Source organism: Coccinella septempunctata, chromosome 4 (genome assembly GCF_907165205.1).
Source record: "Coccinella septempunctata chromosome 4, icCocSept1.1, whole genome shotgun sequence".
Taxonomy (NCBI): Eukaryota; Metazoa; Arthropoda; class Insecta; order Coleoptera; family Coccinellidae; genus Coccinella; species Coccinella septempunctata.
Window position 1 is genome coordinate 16,643,725 of NC_058192.1, and position 18,104 is coordinate 16,661,828.

Below are 18,104 nucleotides of genomic sequence, written 5' to 3' on the forward strand. Positions count from 1 at the left end.
GGCGGGGACGCGACTGCAATTTCGAAACTACCCGCGGGGTGTTTGTTGAACGGCGGCAGGGGAGTTGGGGGGCGATGGGGGGCGATGGGAAAACGCCATATTGGACCGACAGGTTCGTACTTTTGGTAGATGTGGCAATTTGGATAATGGACGTGATAGTGAGAGTCATTGATGATGTTTCGTCATCATCGTGAAGTACGAATAGCTAGAGCAAATAGAAATGTCATATTGTCCAACAACTCTTATTCTTTTCTGTTCTATCTCATACCCACATTTCATAGTCTACTTATTTTAGGAAAGACATGACGTCACAGCGGCCAGATCAGTAAACCGTATAGGGGAGACTAGGGAGCATTGATACATGGGGAGGCTTGATACAGGCTTATATCCGCGGTCTGTAGCCGTTTTCAAAAGTAATATACTGGTGAACACTATTCTCTGGCAGAAAGCACTACATGACATTAATCTGTAAGGCTAACAGTAGTTCGTTCGTGAAATATACAACAAAGAGTGTTTCGAGGTGAGAAATTGTAAGTATTTACTCACGTTACCTAAGGGTTTTATGATCATGCATTAATTTTTCGGCATAAACAAACATTTGACTGGGAAATATGCATAAACCTACTTAATTTACTGTTTTATTAGGTTGCCAAAATGTATGGGTATAAAATGAAAACATCAATTACTTTAAAACTTGCTTTCAGGGAGGTTTGAGACATTTAGGGTGGGGAGGCCTGATACATGTATCATCTTTAAAAAATATTCCGGAGCTGGTTGGATAGGCCTACATAAAGGCGTTTTTACCACCCAACCTACCTTCGGAACATGTTTCTGCACCTACGGGACCAAAGCAAACCAGTATCATTGCTGACCTACCTACTGATCTAGTAATTCTGGATCAGGCGTCAGGTTTGCTCGCAATGGTGCCACGAAGAATGTGACCGTGTTAGAAATGGCACAAAAATGTGATAACAATGGGGCTTATATTTTCAGTTTATGTGTCTCATGCCTCCCAGTACACCGTATCAATCCTCCCATATGTGGGGAGGCTTGAGACAGTTTGCATGTTTTTGTGTTCAACGTTTTGTACAGAATAGGATGTTTATATTTTGAGAATTCTATATTTATTTCGTTGAACCATTAATCGAAGAATTATATAATGTTATAAAAGTCCTGTTTCCTCATATAATTCATTTTACAAAAATAAATATTCCAAAAACGTATCAACCCTCCCCAGTCTCCCCTACCACAAATATGGCAATTTCAATATTTTGTGTTGCCAACACCTCGATGGGTTGCCAGAGTGCCCGTTAATTTCATTTGTAACAAGAATTGTTACAATCGTTCTTCTTTCCTTCTGTTTTATCGATAAATTATTTCAATTTTAATCGATTTGGATCATACAGGGTTAGGAAAAATTACCCGTACTGTCAATTATTTCTAAATATATAGGGGTTATCGAAAAATGTCTCATATGAAAGTTGTAGGGCTGTTAACGATTTAAATATATACAGAATCACCCATAAACTCGTGGAGAAAGATAATTATGTAAGTATATATTTTTCAGGAGGGGAAACACTCTATTCATTATCACTTACATATTTTGATTTCCTACTCAGTTGACACACTCTTTATCAAATATACAGGGTGAGTCTTTGACTTGTACAAATATTTTAACAGTAGATTTTTGAGGTCAAAAGAAACACTTTTTTCCCGTACCATTTTTTCCGGATCGGCACGGTTTGCAAGATACAGGCTGTTGAAAAACCAATAAAAAATGTTATTTTTATTTCTATCCTACAAACGGTTTTATCTAATGAAATTAATTTCGGGATAATGTTTTTAATTTTTTTGATGAATCTTTTTCGAACACAAGATATTACCCACGTCATCCAGTTTTCTCATTATGACCATAAAAATACCAAAAATTCAAAGAACCTATAACTCGCGAATCTAAGTTGGACACTATCTAATGAATATTTGAAGGTTTTGTAAAATAAAAGTATTCCTCATATTTTCTCGTAAAATGCTCCGTTTTTGAGTAATGTGATGTTCAAAAATAAAAAAATATCTGTGATATTCGGAAAATTGGGTACTTTGGCTGAATACAACTCTGTTTGAAAGATCCAGGGATGTGTAGTGTCATAAATTTAGTTTGCTATTATAAGGGAATCTTGTTTCTCCAGGAATGGCATAGCTCATTATGAAAACTTAAAATGCCCTGATAGGCCGAATCGAAAAAAAAAAAGATAAAGAAAGAAAAGTTTCTTTCCATCTCAAGATGGAAAGACTCGCCCTGTATGTTATACTTCAGTTCATTAGTATCTATCTTTAGAAATCAGCGTTTCAATAGTACGAGAACAACCCTGGTATACCTAAGCAAAGACCCTTTTGGACTGAATTGAAGAAATAAAAAAATCAAAATAAGATTAAGTAATATCTAATTATTATACAATACGAAATCAAAATGAAAAATTTTACGTTTACTGACATGTAAAAAAGCGTGGCAGACTATAATTCATTTTATATTGATATCAAGGTACAAGAAAAGTAATTCCGAACCATATAGACATACAGACACGGACTGAGCAATGCCACCATAAAATTGGCTATTTCATAGAAAGAGAGAAATGTACGTCGGGCCTGTCTCTTTTGTGTTCATATAAAGGTGAGTGCGGACCAATCAAAATTCTAGAAAAAGACAACTGCATGCCCGATGTTCAGTTTCTCTCTTTCACTTTTTTTGACTGTATTTCATGCATAGATAGAAAGGGCACAGTCCATGTCTCGATGTCTTTGTTCCGAATGGATTCTCTAAAATTAGAAGTTTGCGACCCATTCATCAGCTCCACTTGATAAATCATTCACCTTCAGCTAGTAAATCCTATGGAAATAACATATAACTCATTCAGAACGCACCAATAAGAAGAAGAAAATTCGGAACGCTCCCCCCCTCCGGACCATCGAAGATCACGATTTTCCATTGACGGATCCGACTGACCCATTGACACAGATCCCGGAGAGGGGTTCAAATTGAACTGTAGGTAAACAAAGAAGCGGTTCGGAAACCCGTAACGAGTTTTTCCCTCTCTCTTTCTGGGAAAGAGAGGGACGAAATGCGGCGGGAGAGGAGGGGGCGGGGGCGGCGTATATCAAATTTAGAATGGGGATCTCCCCTCGCGATTTCTCGCACGTATGACTGCGGGACGTTGCCAAATTTCGATTCGGATAATAATTGTGGAAAACGGAGAAGGCGGCAGCAGTTATACCGGAGGGTCCTGAAGGAAATTGAAAGATTATGATGGGGTGGGGTGGCCTGTGTGGTTCGATATATGTCACATTTGCAGCCATGTTGGCATTATAAGCATACATTGCGTAAATTTACATTTACTTACGAATACAGTGAGACCATAGAATATAAAATATTCAGAGAGTGAGACCATTAGATGATTTTTGCTAGAGGAAAACCTATTTTTTGTGTTCTTGTCAATTATATGTTCTTAAAGATGTTGACATCGAAGCAGGCCTTAAAAAACCAGACGCAGCTCAATATCTGGTCACAAAATATCCCCAATAATTTCTATAGAAAAGTATTTGTAATTGAGAAATACTCAAATTCAGAGCATTCAATTGACACAAATATTTTCTCAATTTGTTCCATTGACCCAAGAATATGAAGAAAAGTACAAATTTGGAAATATCTTCCGTCAGTGCTTGTATTTAATTGGCCTATGGGCAGAGGTCAATCCTAATTCTTTAACTGGAAAATATACATTAACATTAAGGTACGTTAGTTCGTTTATTTCTTCCGATAGTATAAGAGGAAATAATTAAAAAAATTATCAATTACCACCATACTTTATATTCTACAACAAAGATTTAACGAGCTCAATAAAATAGATATTAATCGCTGTTTTTTCTCGAAAATTACTATTGGTGACGATTGTAGACTAACGAAACTTAGACACAATAAACTTCATATAATAACTTATGGAATATGATTATCAGCTCAACTGCTCATCAAGTACCTACCCAATGAAAATTCGAAATTTGTAATATTGTAGTTCATTTTCTTTACGCCCATAAGTGCCACGGTAAAATAACTATCTCATAATGAACTTCCATAAAAAACTTTTCCTTTTTTTTTGGAGGTAGTCAAAGTTCAACGGAATATTTTGAAAATTTTAAAAATAATACACATTTGCTTGAAATATGCGGCAATTTTTCATTTCACTTTAATTTCTTTCCCTCAGTCCGAATTTTTTGGGTACCATCACCATTTCATTCAACTTGAATTTATTTTCGAGGCTTTTGAATGGTTTGTGAAAGAGATATTTAAAATAATATTTTCGAAAGATTTTTTCCACTTTCCAATTTACTTCTTGAATCAACTTGAAGCTCATAAATTTTCAATAAAATTGCTATTATTTTGTAGTTCAAAAATATCGATGCAAAAATTTCATTCATCCCTAAAAAAAAATTAATTATAAAAAAAAATGTGTCCCTCCAAAACTATTCGCCAGGTGATGATCAGATTTCAATAAGTTATACTTGAGCTAGTTTCTGCATCTACTCTTGGAAATATTGGAAAAATAATTGATTGATAATATTCTATTATATTGTATGTTGTTGATTATCCATTCAAAGTTCCAATTCCTTTTTTCTCGAGGTTTTAAACGGCTGTCAAAATCGATATTGATGGATAAGCTTGTTTTCCTCCCGTTCATTTAACATCCATAATATATATCTGATGACATGTAAGAATTATGCAATATTCTATTTATAACATAAACGAGTCAATTCAAGAAACATTGGGAGTTATCGAACACCCATTATTAATCAATATTAAGACAAACATTTCTCTAACTAAGGACTTCAATCGAGGTCGAATATTCAATAGGTGTATGGTGTATGTAATCAAAACAAATAATTATTTAGAAATATGTACCTACACTACGTGTACAAAAAGTTGATGGAAGAAATTGGAGCAATATCTGTGTGATGAAATTATTGAACAATATACCAAAAATTCTATATGAAACAACCTAGGTGTCTGTGTCTACTATATAGTGTATATTATAGGCCTTTGATGATCCACAATTCATTTTATAACTTAACTGCAATCCATATTCAACATTCTTCTTTCGTTTTCTATAATTGAATACGATTGTAGAGTTCATAGCGAGCAGAAATATAAATGTTTGGGACTGAACGTTTTATATAGCACGTTACAAAACCACCAATTTGTCTTCTTCCGTCGGATAGCAACGTGAGAAAAGGTTTTTAGGCCAAATAATGGTTGTTACAGCCTCCTATTCATCGCTTCTAGAACTCTAAAAATTCCCCTTGATTTTACCTGTTTTTGAAAAGTTTTATCTGAAGTTGAAGCTTCTCAGTCGAGACCAGTTGTTATTGTATCTTAGAAGCTTCCCTTTCAGAAACTGGAATACTTATGTCATGAAATCGCAAAGTGAATTTTTAAACTGTGAACTTAAATTTCTTATCGAAACACTTTCATATCATTTCGTCATAATGTAAGACTTGTCGAAGAACTTGCGTACAATGTGTGGAGTCATAACATGTGATAAAAGAACAATCGTATTCAATATTTTATGATCGAATCGATTCTTGCTGCGTTGAAAATAGAACTGATTATTCGATTATCACTTCGGTGAACTAATTATTCCTTTGAATGCAACCTTAGCAGGTGGATTAACTCAATAATATCCCCACTTTCAATTTAACCACGCACCTATATTACTTTTACGTATCTAGATCGGACCAAGATACCATTAATTCAGAAAAATAATTAATGATTATGGTTTTCCGCTTGACATTTGAAAGGATCATGTCATCTCGCGAAAACGGGAACGTGGTACCTGAACAGTTATGGTCCCAAGGTAGGTAAAAGAAAGCCAATAAATGAAGCGATTAATGATTTAGATTAGACTTCATAAACATACTCTACGTTCTGACGTCGCCGGCTACAAGGGAATTCTTTAATCATTGCTTTAATGGGAGTTTAAGGATCTTTTAAGTATTACTTGTTGGCAACGGATATCATGCGTTCGGGTTAAATGTATTTTTAATAGTTGAAAACTGGGAAATATTCTATGTATGGAAGGTGTGGAACGCATTCCCCGAGTCACAGAAAGTATAACCGATGAATCGTCTGAGAATCACAAATATTTTAATATGTCAATATCGCAGTCACAGAAAGTTGAATCAAAGAATTGCCTAATATGTCATTTTCTTTTTTCAACTATTCTAAAGAGTACGTTCTACAATTTTGAGTGCATGTTGTGGAAATATTATGAAGAATCGTCATTTTATCATTCCGTAATGAAACCAACTGCATATACTTTCCGAGACTGATGCTACAGCATGAATGCTGTGCGTTGTTCTCAGTCATGGTGATCACTTGTGGCCTTCCCTCTTGTCACATACGAATGGATCCCCTTTTTCCCATAACATGGCAACCCATTGTCGTTGCAACATCTGCACATTGGAAAAATAGTCATCGGCCATGATGGCACGGCCTTCCATGCTAATGGTTTCTCTAGCCGCCCCTCTAGGTTGGGTTTCTACCCCGAGAGAAATGGGATCGACGAGGGGTTATAAATCCATCCTTCGTGTCTTTGTGAGACCCTCTCACCCTCCTGGTCCCACTTATTATTATTTCAATCTCGATAATGGGCACTGCTAGGAATTTCTCCTGTCTGAATGCCAGCCTGCGAACAATGGGCGCAGCAGGGGGCTAGAGAAAGGAGAAATGGCCAAAAATGAAGCTGAAGATAAAGTGATTCAGGAAAACTGGCATTTTGTCACTCTGAGAGTACGAGAAACTGAAGCCATAGAAACACCAACTTTTCATTACTATATTTCGCCGATAACTTGACCGTTAGATTCTTATATGTAATTGGGTTATCTCATTAGCTATGGTGTTCAATTAAAATAAATTTTAAAAAAATGCAGAAACATCATGTAAAATGGATATTTCTTTTCAGAATTAAGTCTGTGATGAATAGGCAAAAATAATACTTATCCCTCATTTCTGTGATTCTGTGGTTCGCGCAGAAAGACGAAAGTTAGGATATGCTGTACGTTATCCACATAACGCTTGGCAACGCCGCTTCTATCTGAGAGAGAGGGGAAGCGTCGAGAGAGAGACGGGCAACCGGGGTCCGCAGAAGAAGAGCGTGCTTGTGCCGCCAACGTTCGGCTTGCCTTTGATGAAGAGGGGTAGAGGGAGAAGGGATTTTCTTCATTAACGTCGGGAAACGTTGCTAATTCGATTCTCAGACCAAGTTTTCCGCTCTTCGCACACACGGAAGTTTCGGAGATGCGAGGGAAAGTGGAGATGACAGTTAAATAAAATTTATCATAGAATTGGATGGGGGCAGCGTTCCGAAATTGATTTAGAAAATTACCGAAGGTATTTACGGATTATAGAGTGTCGAGAACTCGCGAATAAATGCATATGTATGTGGCTTAAAAGATGCGAAGCGAAAAAATTATATAAAATTTTTAACGATAACAAGTAATAACGACAAAATGTCACCATGTTCCCTCAATTCGCTTTCTGATCAGTAGTCACCTATGAATACCTTTCTGATTAACAACTTCCTGCGATTCCAAGTGGGGAAATTTAAATGCACCTGGCCTCGAGAGAGAAAGAGGCAAAATACGTTGCATCATGGTTAGAACGAAGACAACAACACAATTACAAACAACAATTACTAGTTGCAATAAAAATAGAAAACTAGTGAACGTACCATTGTCTCACTGTTGAAGTTCCCATCCGTACAATCTTGTGGGGTTCAAGCAGAAAAAACAAGTTGATAATAACGTATGGGTAAAACTAAAGGAAAAAAAACAAAACTGACCTTTTAGTGTAAAAACCAAATCTCCGTTCCATAGCACACGATCCAACAAAAACAAACCGTGAATGATTTCATAAAAAATGAAAATATAATCGGGCAGGTCGAAAACAACACAAAAAAATATGGAGGTTTCCTCAACACACTACCGTTCACGTTTCGAACTAGCTAAAGGTGAAATCTCTACTGCGCTGGTAAAACGGGTACGAGGTGGTCGTCCTTCGGACGGCCAATGGCAGGGTCCGCATCCCCTCCCACGTCCGCCATTGGTTTTCGAACGAAAATGACGCCAAGCCGAGGGGATTCGATGCCTGGAAAATGAAAAAGTTTGAGAGAGCGCCCATGCTATTTCAAGGATTCTGAAGCAGGCGACCTTTTAATCATGGCGTTTGTATGAGTTGCGCTCCTTTTGATATGCCGCAGGCTCTGGGGGGTTCTCCTTCGACGCCAATGTTGCTATGTCGCCTCGGCGAAAAGATGGCGAGGTTGAATTAATTGATTCATAATGAGCGGTTTCACGTATGCGACCGACGATATCCATTATGCTAATTGAGATAGGGATAGGGAGCCTTATTGTCCAACCAATTTCGAATTCCTCAGGTTACTCTAGATGAGTCATATTCCCGAACACATTCAATAGGTATACCTACCCATAAAAACTTCAACCACGAATCTATGTAATTATTTTGTTAAAACGAAATTCTATGATTACCTATGTACCTATAGAGATTTCCACAAAATTCGTTTATTTTTCTTCCTTCTCAAATGGATTTTTCTATGGTTAACAGAGGATTTTCATGTCAGTTTGGAGAAGAAATCGATGTTAGAACATTTTTACTCGGTGCTAAATAAATCTCAAGTACCAACCCTACACTTATACAGGTGTCCTGAAATTGAAGCAACAAAATTCTGCCACAGATTCTCGATACATCAAAATGAGGAGAACCTTATTTTTGATTTTTGCCAGGAGACTCCCACTTTCGGAGATACAGCCCCCTGAAATTCGCCACATAGAATAATCTTTTTTTTCATCTAAGAATCCGGTCATAGAACGAAAATGCCCGAATTTGCTATTCCGGAAGTTCAGGATATGCGAAATATCTTTGGAGCCACACAAATGGTGGTATTTCAATTCCTTGAAATTTGTTGAATCGTTAGAAAACCATTCAACTGAAAAACTTTGCAATTTTTTCTCGAAACGCAAGATTTTTGACACAAATCTAAAAATGTGATCAACAAGAAGGTTAATTCCTCACAAATCTTGAAAAGCGTTCAATCAAATTTTCAGATTTTCCGCGGAAATCTTACGTTTTATGAGAAAATTGCAAGAAAAAATGGGCTTTCTAACGGTTTAAAAATTTTCAAGAAATTCAAATACCTGGTTACTTTAAGCGGTTCCAAAGACATTGTGGCCCAGTAAAAAGTGTCCATCTCTAAAATACGTATAGCAATATGAGATTTTGCATGCATATCATAAAACTCCTGCATGTGTGGGTACCAAATTCAGCGACTTTTGTATGACTGACTATATATACGGCAAAATTAAGGGGATGTAACTAGGAAAGAGGGAACCCCCTGATGAAAATCAAAAATAGGAATCCCCTAATGTTCTCTCGAGAATCAGCAATCAAATTTTGTTGCATTCATTTCGGGATATCCTGTTTGATAAACTTGATAAATGTTGAAATCACAACGTAGAACAACCGAAAAATCTTAGTTTTATGGAGATCTTCTAAGATTTATGAATGAAACCACCTATAAATCTTTTGATTCTGTGGGAAACACCTCAAGAGGTTCAGACCATTCAATTCCATTTTTTGAAATTTTTTTATGTATGTAGGTATATCGATAGGTAAGACCTCCCACATCAAAGTTTTGATTACCAACCTCAATAAACTGTTATTTCGAAACTTCACATACAGTATCTTTGTTTCATCCTATTAAAGTTGTGCAATAAATTTATGGACATAACTGAGAATTTGTTTATCATTGAACAAATACTTCATAAGAACCTATTTTCCGTATATACAGGCACAGATTTCTTGAAAGGTAGTCGAATAGTCTACAAGTCTATTCTTCAATTATACAGGATGTTCTTAAGTTCCTAGTTTTTCTCTAGTAGTATCTACACTTCACAAGATATTAAACTGAAATTTGGCATAAATATTATAATTGATAGTTCACACCATAAGACATGCCAATTTCGATAACAAATCTACAGGATGGTATTTTTTCTGGAATACTGTCCCATGTTTTTCTCCAGAACTTTTTTTTGGTGAGCCACTTTTAATTTGAAAAAATGTAAAAAGAAACTTTGATTTCGAGAAAAAATTTTGAACAATTCTACCGAAATCCTCAGAAAAATCCAAATTGTCATAAAAATTCAGTTAGTAAGCTGATGTTAGTTTTGATACATCAATTAAACTAGGCATTTCTAATAATGAATGTGTTTTCACAACTTTGATATAAATCCAAAAAATCAAACTTTAACACCCTGTATCTCGAGAACGAAACTTTTGCGATCCCATGTTTATGATTTTTTTTCTTAAAATCACTTAAGGGATCTCCCCTCTTCGTTTGTACCACCAATTTAGGAACACCCTGTTAAAAACCATATAATCTTATCAATTTTCCAGAGAACAAACAACTTCCATAATTGTTTCTCAGATGATCGAGAAAAATTCAATATCTACTGATTTATGAATACTTTTCCCGGGAAAACTTTTCAGAGTAGCATACTAAGTTCATATAGGTACCTACTTACAACAAAATATTTTGATTTTCAATGTCTTCTTTTCATTTTCAAAGGGTTTTTTTTTATTTTCAATGCCTTTTTTGAATTTTCTTTTTCTCATAGAATCTATGCCAACTATTCCCAATAAAGAGAGTCTGAAACGAAAAGTGCACAGGAAACAGGCGATTAATTCGATAATGTTAAAGTTAAGAAGTTTTCATAAGCCAATTACAATTCACTCGAAAATTTTCCTCGAAAATCACATTTGATATTGATCATATTTCGGTCTAATGAAAGTTCCTATATATGTATTTTGAAGAATAAATGAGAATTTTCTCGAGGCACTACCTTGAAACCATCTTTTTTCATTTAATTACGTCGATATTTTTACTTTAGTGTGCTTCAACAATTTTTCAAAATTCTTGAATATCATTAAACATTTGTGACGTCTATAGTCTATATTGAATTCCTTCATATTTAATTCGGCGATCGACAAAAGCGAAAACGCTCAAGTACCTTCTCGCATATTTGTCCATTCTATATAAAAGTCCAAATGACAATGACGTATGTGATCTCTGAGAGGACCTCGTTTTTCAATGTAACCTTCGGTTTAGCCACAGAAAACATTGATTGATGCTCGCTTTTCTTAACGAGTTCTTTCCACGGTGTTAAGGTTAGGGTCCCGAGTCGACAGCAATTTTTCTTGGTCGGACGTGAGGTAACGCAGTTTAACTTGTGGGTTTTCCATCCGGAGAGAGAGGCGAAATTTTATGGTATTCATTATTTTCGGAGATAATTGAATGGAATTATTTATATACAGATTTGGAATTTTTGGAATGAATCATACAGAAAATTTGAGAATAACGAAGCAAGCACATAGTACAAAAAGGACTGAAAACGTCTTCGACGAAAGCTGAAAAAACTATACGAAGACGAAAAGAGTTTCGAAAATCGGTCTTTTTATCCTGTTTCTGTAATAAAAGCTGACCTTGTTATATATTTTCGAGTTTCATAATTGAATTCGATTCTGCGCTACTTATAATTACCCATAGCTTTGAGTATTCAATAAAAATAGATACTCACCTTATAGGTAATTAATTTTTGATTTATGTCAAGAAATTTTTTTTTTGCAAACGCTCAATTTCCAAACAAAGTGTTGAAATTCAACAAAAAACAGATTTTCCATAGTAACTTTGTTTTTATTTAAATTTTTGTTGTATAAAAAATTTTTTTTTTAGTTTCATCTGTAGAGCAGCACATTAACGAATATCCCAGCGCACTTCATTTGGGAAATATCGTTCATCTACACCGTCCCAAGTCCAAAGTTTTTATTCAGAAAAAAAATAGGTATTGATTATTTATACCAGTTTTTACGGCCTTCTAAATAGGGTGGAATTTCTAAAAAATTAAATAAAAAATGGCCAAAGTGATTCAGACCCTATGCCACTATAATTACTAATCCACCCTGCTAATCCTCTTGTCGCCCTGTTTAATAAGGTACAGGGTGAGTCAACAATGCTCCATCGGTCGATAACTTAATTCACTAGTCCAAGAGAATGACTTAAACTTTGGGGGAATCGAACTTCAATATTGGCATGAGGTAAAATTATTTTAGACTTCATAGGTCGGTCCGAAAGTTGTAGAACACGATACCACTCTGCTTTTTTATACCCAATTTTTATAGGTATCATATTCCGAATCTATACCTGAAATTCCGATTCCGAAATACCCCAACTGTGTTTCTTTTTGAAGAAGTCAATTTTTGCCAAAAATTTCATGGTTGAATATTAACTATAGATAGGATTTATATCGTCCAAACCGTCTCAAATAATTGTTTGTTTCTTTTATTATTATTATAATAATTCCCGGAGAGTTTTGAACTTTTCCTCAGTTTTTCAGAACACTCCACAGGTGGTCCGAAACACGCTGATGCGGTTTTTTGAAAATGACCTTTGAAAATTGTCAGTAAGTTAATTTTTTCGAATGAAACGTTCTCTGAACATTTTGTCTGTTGGATATCATTCATTTTTATGGAAACATTATAAAACTAAAATAGACAGTTTTTAAAATTCAAAATGATATGAATGATTATGTATTGAGAAAAACATTTCAGGTCATCAATCTGTGATTTTCGTCGATCCCTATATATATTTTTATTTATTTTACATATATGAGCATAGAGTAGAGTTTGTGGTTTCTGTATTTATGAAATTCATTTTATTATGGTTTTTCTTTGAGGCAAATCGACCTGAAAAGGGGTATCTTCTGGCCTATTAGTATTTATTTCAAAATCTTAATACCTGTTACACGGTATGTTCGGACAAAATTGCTGTAAAGCAATATCCTTATGTACAGGGTGGACAAAATTCGTTGTCTACTGAGGGGATCTCGAGAACCATAGCAGATAGAAAAAAACGGATGACATTCTCTTGCTCTTTTTTTCTGACTAATCCAAATCTGGAAACAGATTTTGAGTTATAAACAAAAATTGAGATTTTGACGATTTCGAAAAGTTCTCATAACTTTTTTGTCTTTGAAGTACAGATCTGAAACTTGAAGTTTCTTAGGCACTTTTATACGTAGAATCTACTGACAAGATTTTTTTCAATTCAAAAATAATAAATTCAAAAAAAGTTTGCAGCATTTAAGGAAAGTTCGCCTAATGATTCGAAATGAAAAAATATTTTGGGCTCGTCGGTGGATTCTACGTAGAAAAGTGCCTGTGAAAGGTTCAAGTTTCAAATCTGTAACTTATGAGAACTTTTCAAAATCGTCAAAATCTAATTTTCTGCCAATAACTCAAAAACGAAGAATCGTAGGAGGCTACAGTTTTCACCATTCTTTGTTTCTCTAAAGAAGAGCTCATCATGTGTGTCATCAGTTTTCTTCTAGCAGCTATAGTCCTCGATATCCCCTCAGTAGACAACGAATTTTGCCCACCTTATACAGAGCCTCTGTCTCTGGTCGTGACTATTAATGAAGTTTGATAGACCAGTGAATAATGGCTCCTGAATCACCAGTGATTAATAAATGTTTGATAAACAATCAGTGGATAATGGCTCATTAACCACAAGTGATTTAAGAATGTAATAATGCTCAAGGACATTGATAGATTACCACCATGTATGCATTGTTATAAGCTCCCTCATATAATAAATGTAAATAAGGTTCGAGAAAAATCACGATGTTAAAATTAGCTCTCTTTTCATCCAGTTCTTAACTGAATACTCTCATTATGGATAAACCTTTGGTCTATAATAGAGCTAAAGTCATCCACAGAAATTTAGGAAAAAAATGCTGTCTAAATAAGCGTATCTGGTTTTCATGACCTATACGTCCAGTTACAGGGAGTCCGGTAAAAATTAATGCTCCATTGAAATTTCAATTCTCCATTATCAAGTTAAAAAATCACAGCCTCTTTCTCTGGTCGTGAACTCGTGACCATGAAGTTTGATACCAGTGAATAATGGCTCATGAATCATAAGTGATTAATGAACGTTTGATAGACAATCAGTGCTCATTAACCACGAGTGATTTAAAAATGTAATAATGCTCAAGGAAAAAAAGACTACGATCACTTATGCATTGTTATAAGCATCTTCATAGTTTCCATTAAATAAGGAAGAAACACGATGTTTGAATTAACTCTCTTTTCATCCATCAGTTTCAAAGTGGATATTCCCATTATGGATAAACCTTTCATCTATAATAGTGCTAGAGTCATTCAGAGAAATTAAGGAATTGCATAAATCTGATCTACTTTCTTGAACAGCACTAAATAATTCTCTAGTTTTCATGACCTATACTCCCAGGTAAAGGAAAGTCCATTAAAATTTAATGCTCATTAAAATTTCAATTCTCCATTATTCCCTTCGAAAATTACAGTTTCAAATTTTAAGGAGAATTCAATTGGACTATATAGGCCCCCAATCTCTAATGATATGCAGGAAGATTTCAAAATCATCATTTCTCCCCTTTTTTATGCTGAAAGCAACCCATAAAGTATTCCACGACACAATAAACGTTGAACACAAAGCCCAAGGTCTGCTCTTTAACCGTAGTTTTCCCGCTTTTCGGGTTTTCTTTGATCAAACCGAAAAAAAAAAACCGCTCCCTCACATACGCGCATTTCATCTCTGTGCCATACGCCCTCCGGCCGACCAGTCCGTGATCCTTTTGATCTCTGCGGGAGCGCGCCTATCGCGTACCCGAGACGCAGGATGACACCTGTCACCTGTCATCGGATTACTTCTTCACTTCATTATTCAGAGAGGGGGCCCCGAGGGCGACGCTACACTTCCACGGCCTCACGTCGTATAATAATTCAAAAGTTGGAAGTTGGAGCCTTCCCCGTATGCACGAAGGAGGATGGATCTATCTGCAGGTCGCTCGGTTGGCATGTCTGCCGTCGTGCGATGCGCGCCTTTGTTTATTAAAGATGGAGAGAGAGCAGGTAGACGGACTCGGGTTACGCCATCGGCATGTGGACTCGAGGAATTCCCCATTTTTTCCTCCTCTATCCGTCTCCCTCCTTTGTTGACGTTTTTCGATCGCGACCGGTCAGCCGTGAAAAGTGATATTTTTAATATTGGGTCCGTAACGGCCGAGGCGTTAAATGTGCCTCGGGATTCTTTATTCGTCCGGAAAGTAATTAAGTTAGAACATTCGGCCTTTTTTGTATACTTTTCCTTGGTAAACGAAGAGGGATTCATCACAGAACCAATGTAAATTTATGAAGACACCATAATATTAGTATAAAGGCCGGTCCCCACTACTCTTGCTCGTCCTAGTCCGAGAGCTGGCGACGAAAATCGGCAAGAATTTTGTAATGGCTCATAATTAAATATTAGTTAGTTTTGGTGGTGTACATGAGTCAGCACCCACTCTCAAGATCAGGTAGTGGAACATCTGGCGGAGACGCTCTTTGATTTATGTAAAATTACAATATTCGTACTTTGGGTGACTGCTGACTGCCTCTGTTCTAATGATACGTGGTCTGACTATTTTATTCTCAAATAACACATGATATTTGAGCAATAAATGCATTTTAAGCCATTACAAATCTCTTGAAACGACATCGTTAAAGCAGCAACTTATGTGGGGTACTAAACCACCGCGTTTTACTCAAATGAGGTCTGACCACTTTCTCAAGTTTTCTTTTCTATAAACTAGTTGAGTGACTATTTTCAATGATTACAAAATACTTGTAGAGTATGTTGTAATCTTATATACCTACATCAAAGCGCGTTGCCGCTATACTACCTGACCTTGAGAGTGGGTGCTGACTAATGTACACCCTCAATACTAAATCATATTCAATTATGAGCCATTACAAAACTCTTGCCGATATTCGTCGCCAGCTCTCGGACTACCCATCTTCGGCTTGTCTAGCAAAGATTATAGAGTTAGGAAGATAGGAAACCAAGCGTATACACTTGCGGTAGCGCCACCTGGTGGTTCAATTGTTGTACTAAGATGCCAAGAATGGTTAAAATATTTATTCGACGGCCATTTGGAGAAACATAATTTGACTTTTGTAAGATTTGAAGAAACATGGCCGTTTCGTTTTGATTCTCTTTCCGCTCGTCGTTTATTTAGTTCATTTTAGTCGTTTATTATTAGAGTTTTTTGTGTATTTCCTTAGTGAAAACTTCAAAATCAAAGAAAAATATCTTTGCTCAAAATGTCTTATGGAAACTATTGTATGGTGAGGAACTGTGGAAACTGTAGTACAAAAGATTCTCCGAAAATAAGTTTTTCGAATTTACCATAAATATCTGAACGTAAGTATTGAAACTCGTACAATGTGACTCTGATATTGATTGATTTTTATTTTCAGTACTCTAAAGTGAATAGGATTTTCAGTATGTCCAGACATTGACTTGGTGAACTGCAGTAAAAAATTTTCTCCTGGAATACATAGAGTCTATAGATTCTTTGAGGTTGCATCTCCTAAATACTGAGCAGAAAAAAGAAATTTGTTCTCTGATGTACGATGAAATTAGTCTATGTGAAGAGTTGCACTTTGGCGATCACCACGTTGTCTATGAGTAAGAGGTGAGACAAGCTGAGGATGGTATAAAAGAGTAAGTCCAAAACTTCAAGTGAAAACGACAGAGCAATACAAAGTACTAGAGAATCCAAGTGGTCGAATTTGGAAATAATTTTTAACTTTAAATCTGATTTTCTCAAAACCAAATAAAATGCACTTGTACTCCAAGGCTCTTACACTACAATTTTATACATTAGGATAGATACACGTATTTCAATTTATCACTGAATTTTATCATTTATAGCTGGATATATGTATTATTATGTTGATATGCAATTCATGTTATTAGTGAAGTTATTTGCATTTCGGAGTTGACTTGTTATTCTTACATATCTTTACCGACATACAGGTTACACCTATGTAAATTTGTTTTTAATTGTGGTTCTGAAAATTCTGTAACTAATATGTAAAAGAATTCTTGAGATATGTTGTATTGAATATTTGTTCATATTAATTTCTGATAAAAATTTTACAAATTCAACTGATTCTATTAATTGGAAAAAAATGTATTGTGTAGAAATTACACCTTTGATATATAACATTCCATTGTGTCTTATATTCAGAGCTCAATTATTTGTGTACAGGATGTTTTCAAAGGTGAATTATTTTCACCAATTGTACCTTCCGTTAAAAAAAAGCCTGACCTTTGAATACACCATGTACAATCTTCAATTTTGTCAAATTTTTCTATATATTTCAAATAAAAAGTATAGCAAATCTAACACAGTATTTCATTGATATTAATTGATTCACAACAATGTTTAGATGAAAAAAACATCTTGATCACAAAACAAAGGCCTATTTTTGTTTTGTCGCTCAGGATGTTTTTTCTGGTTTCGACCAAGTCTACTCGAATTCAATAAAAGGAATAGAATTCGAATTTCGCGCCCTTTTATTGAGGAACAGAATTCGAATTTCGCGCCCTTCAATTATGAAATAGAGAACTGTTATTCAACAGTTTGAGAGCACGATTTCAGCGCCACCTGATTGTCAATTGTGTGCAACACAGGCCAAAACGTATACGCTTTTTAGTACTAGCGATATGAGGCTGTTTCCTATCTTCCTAACTCTATAATCTTTGTTGTCTAGTAGACTGGTGCGGCTCGTCGTTCATTCATTGTCCACATTATCTCAGTTGCTTCTCAAGCTTTGACTCGCGAGGATCCGCTACATTTGCAGGCTTGTTGTCGTCCACATAAATCGAGCGTCTCGACGAGCATAGCGATCCTTTCCTTTGATGTACCGGCAACAAAGCCATCTAGGCTCGTAAGGGAGAGCGCCCAGCAAAGTAGCGTAGCACTGACATGGCACATACATGATAAAGGCGATGCAAAATTTTCAGACATCGCACATCTGAGTGAAGTGTCAGTTGCGTGAAATATGTCATTCTCAGTTCATATCTGAAAATTATGCATCGCTTTCATCATGTATGTGCCGT

General features: G+C 35.7%; 1 protein-coding gene across 1 annotated transcript in view; it reads right to left on the reverse strand.

The window, feature by feature from the left end:
* The window catches only part of LOC123311269 (polyhomeotic-proximal chromatin protein-like), a 39,916-nt gene extending 31,857 nt beyond the window's left edge, over positions 1–8,059 (reverse strand). Inside the window, exon 1 of the mRNA XM_044895135.1 lies at positions 7,887–8,059. Coding sequence (XP_044751070.1) covers positions 7,887–7,918 — 32 coding nt within the window. The 5' untranslated portion in view covers positions 7,919–8,059. The remainder of the gene's footprint in view (positions 1–7,886) is intronic.
* Between the last annotated feature and the right edge of the window lie 10,045 nt (positions 8,060–18,104).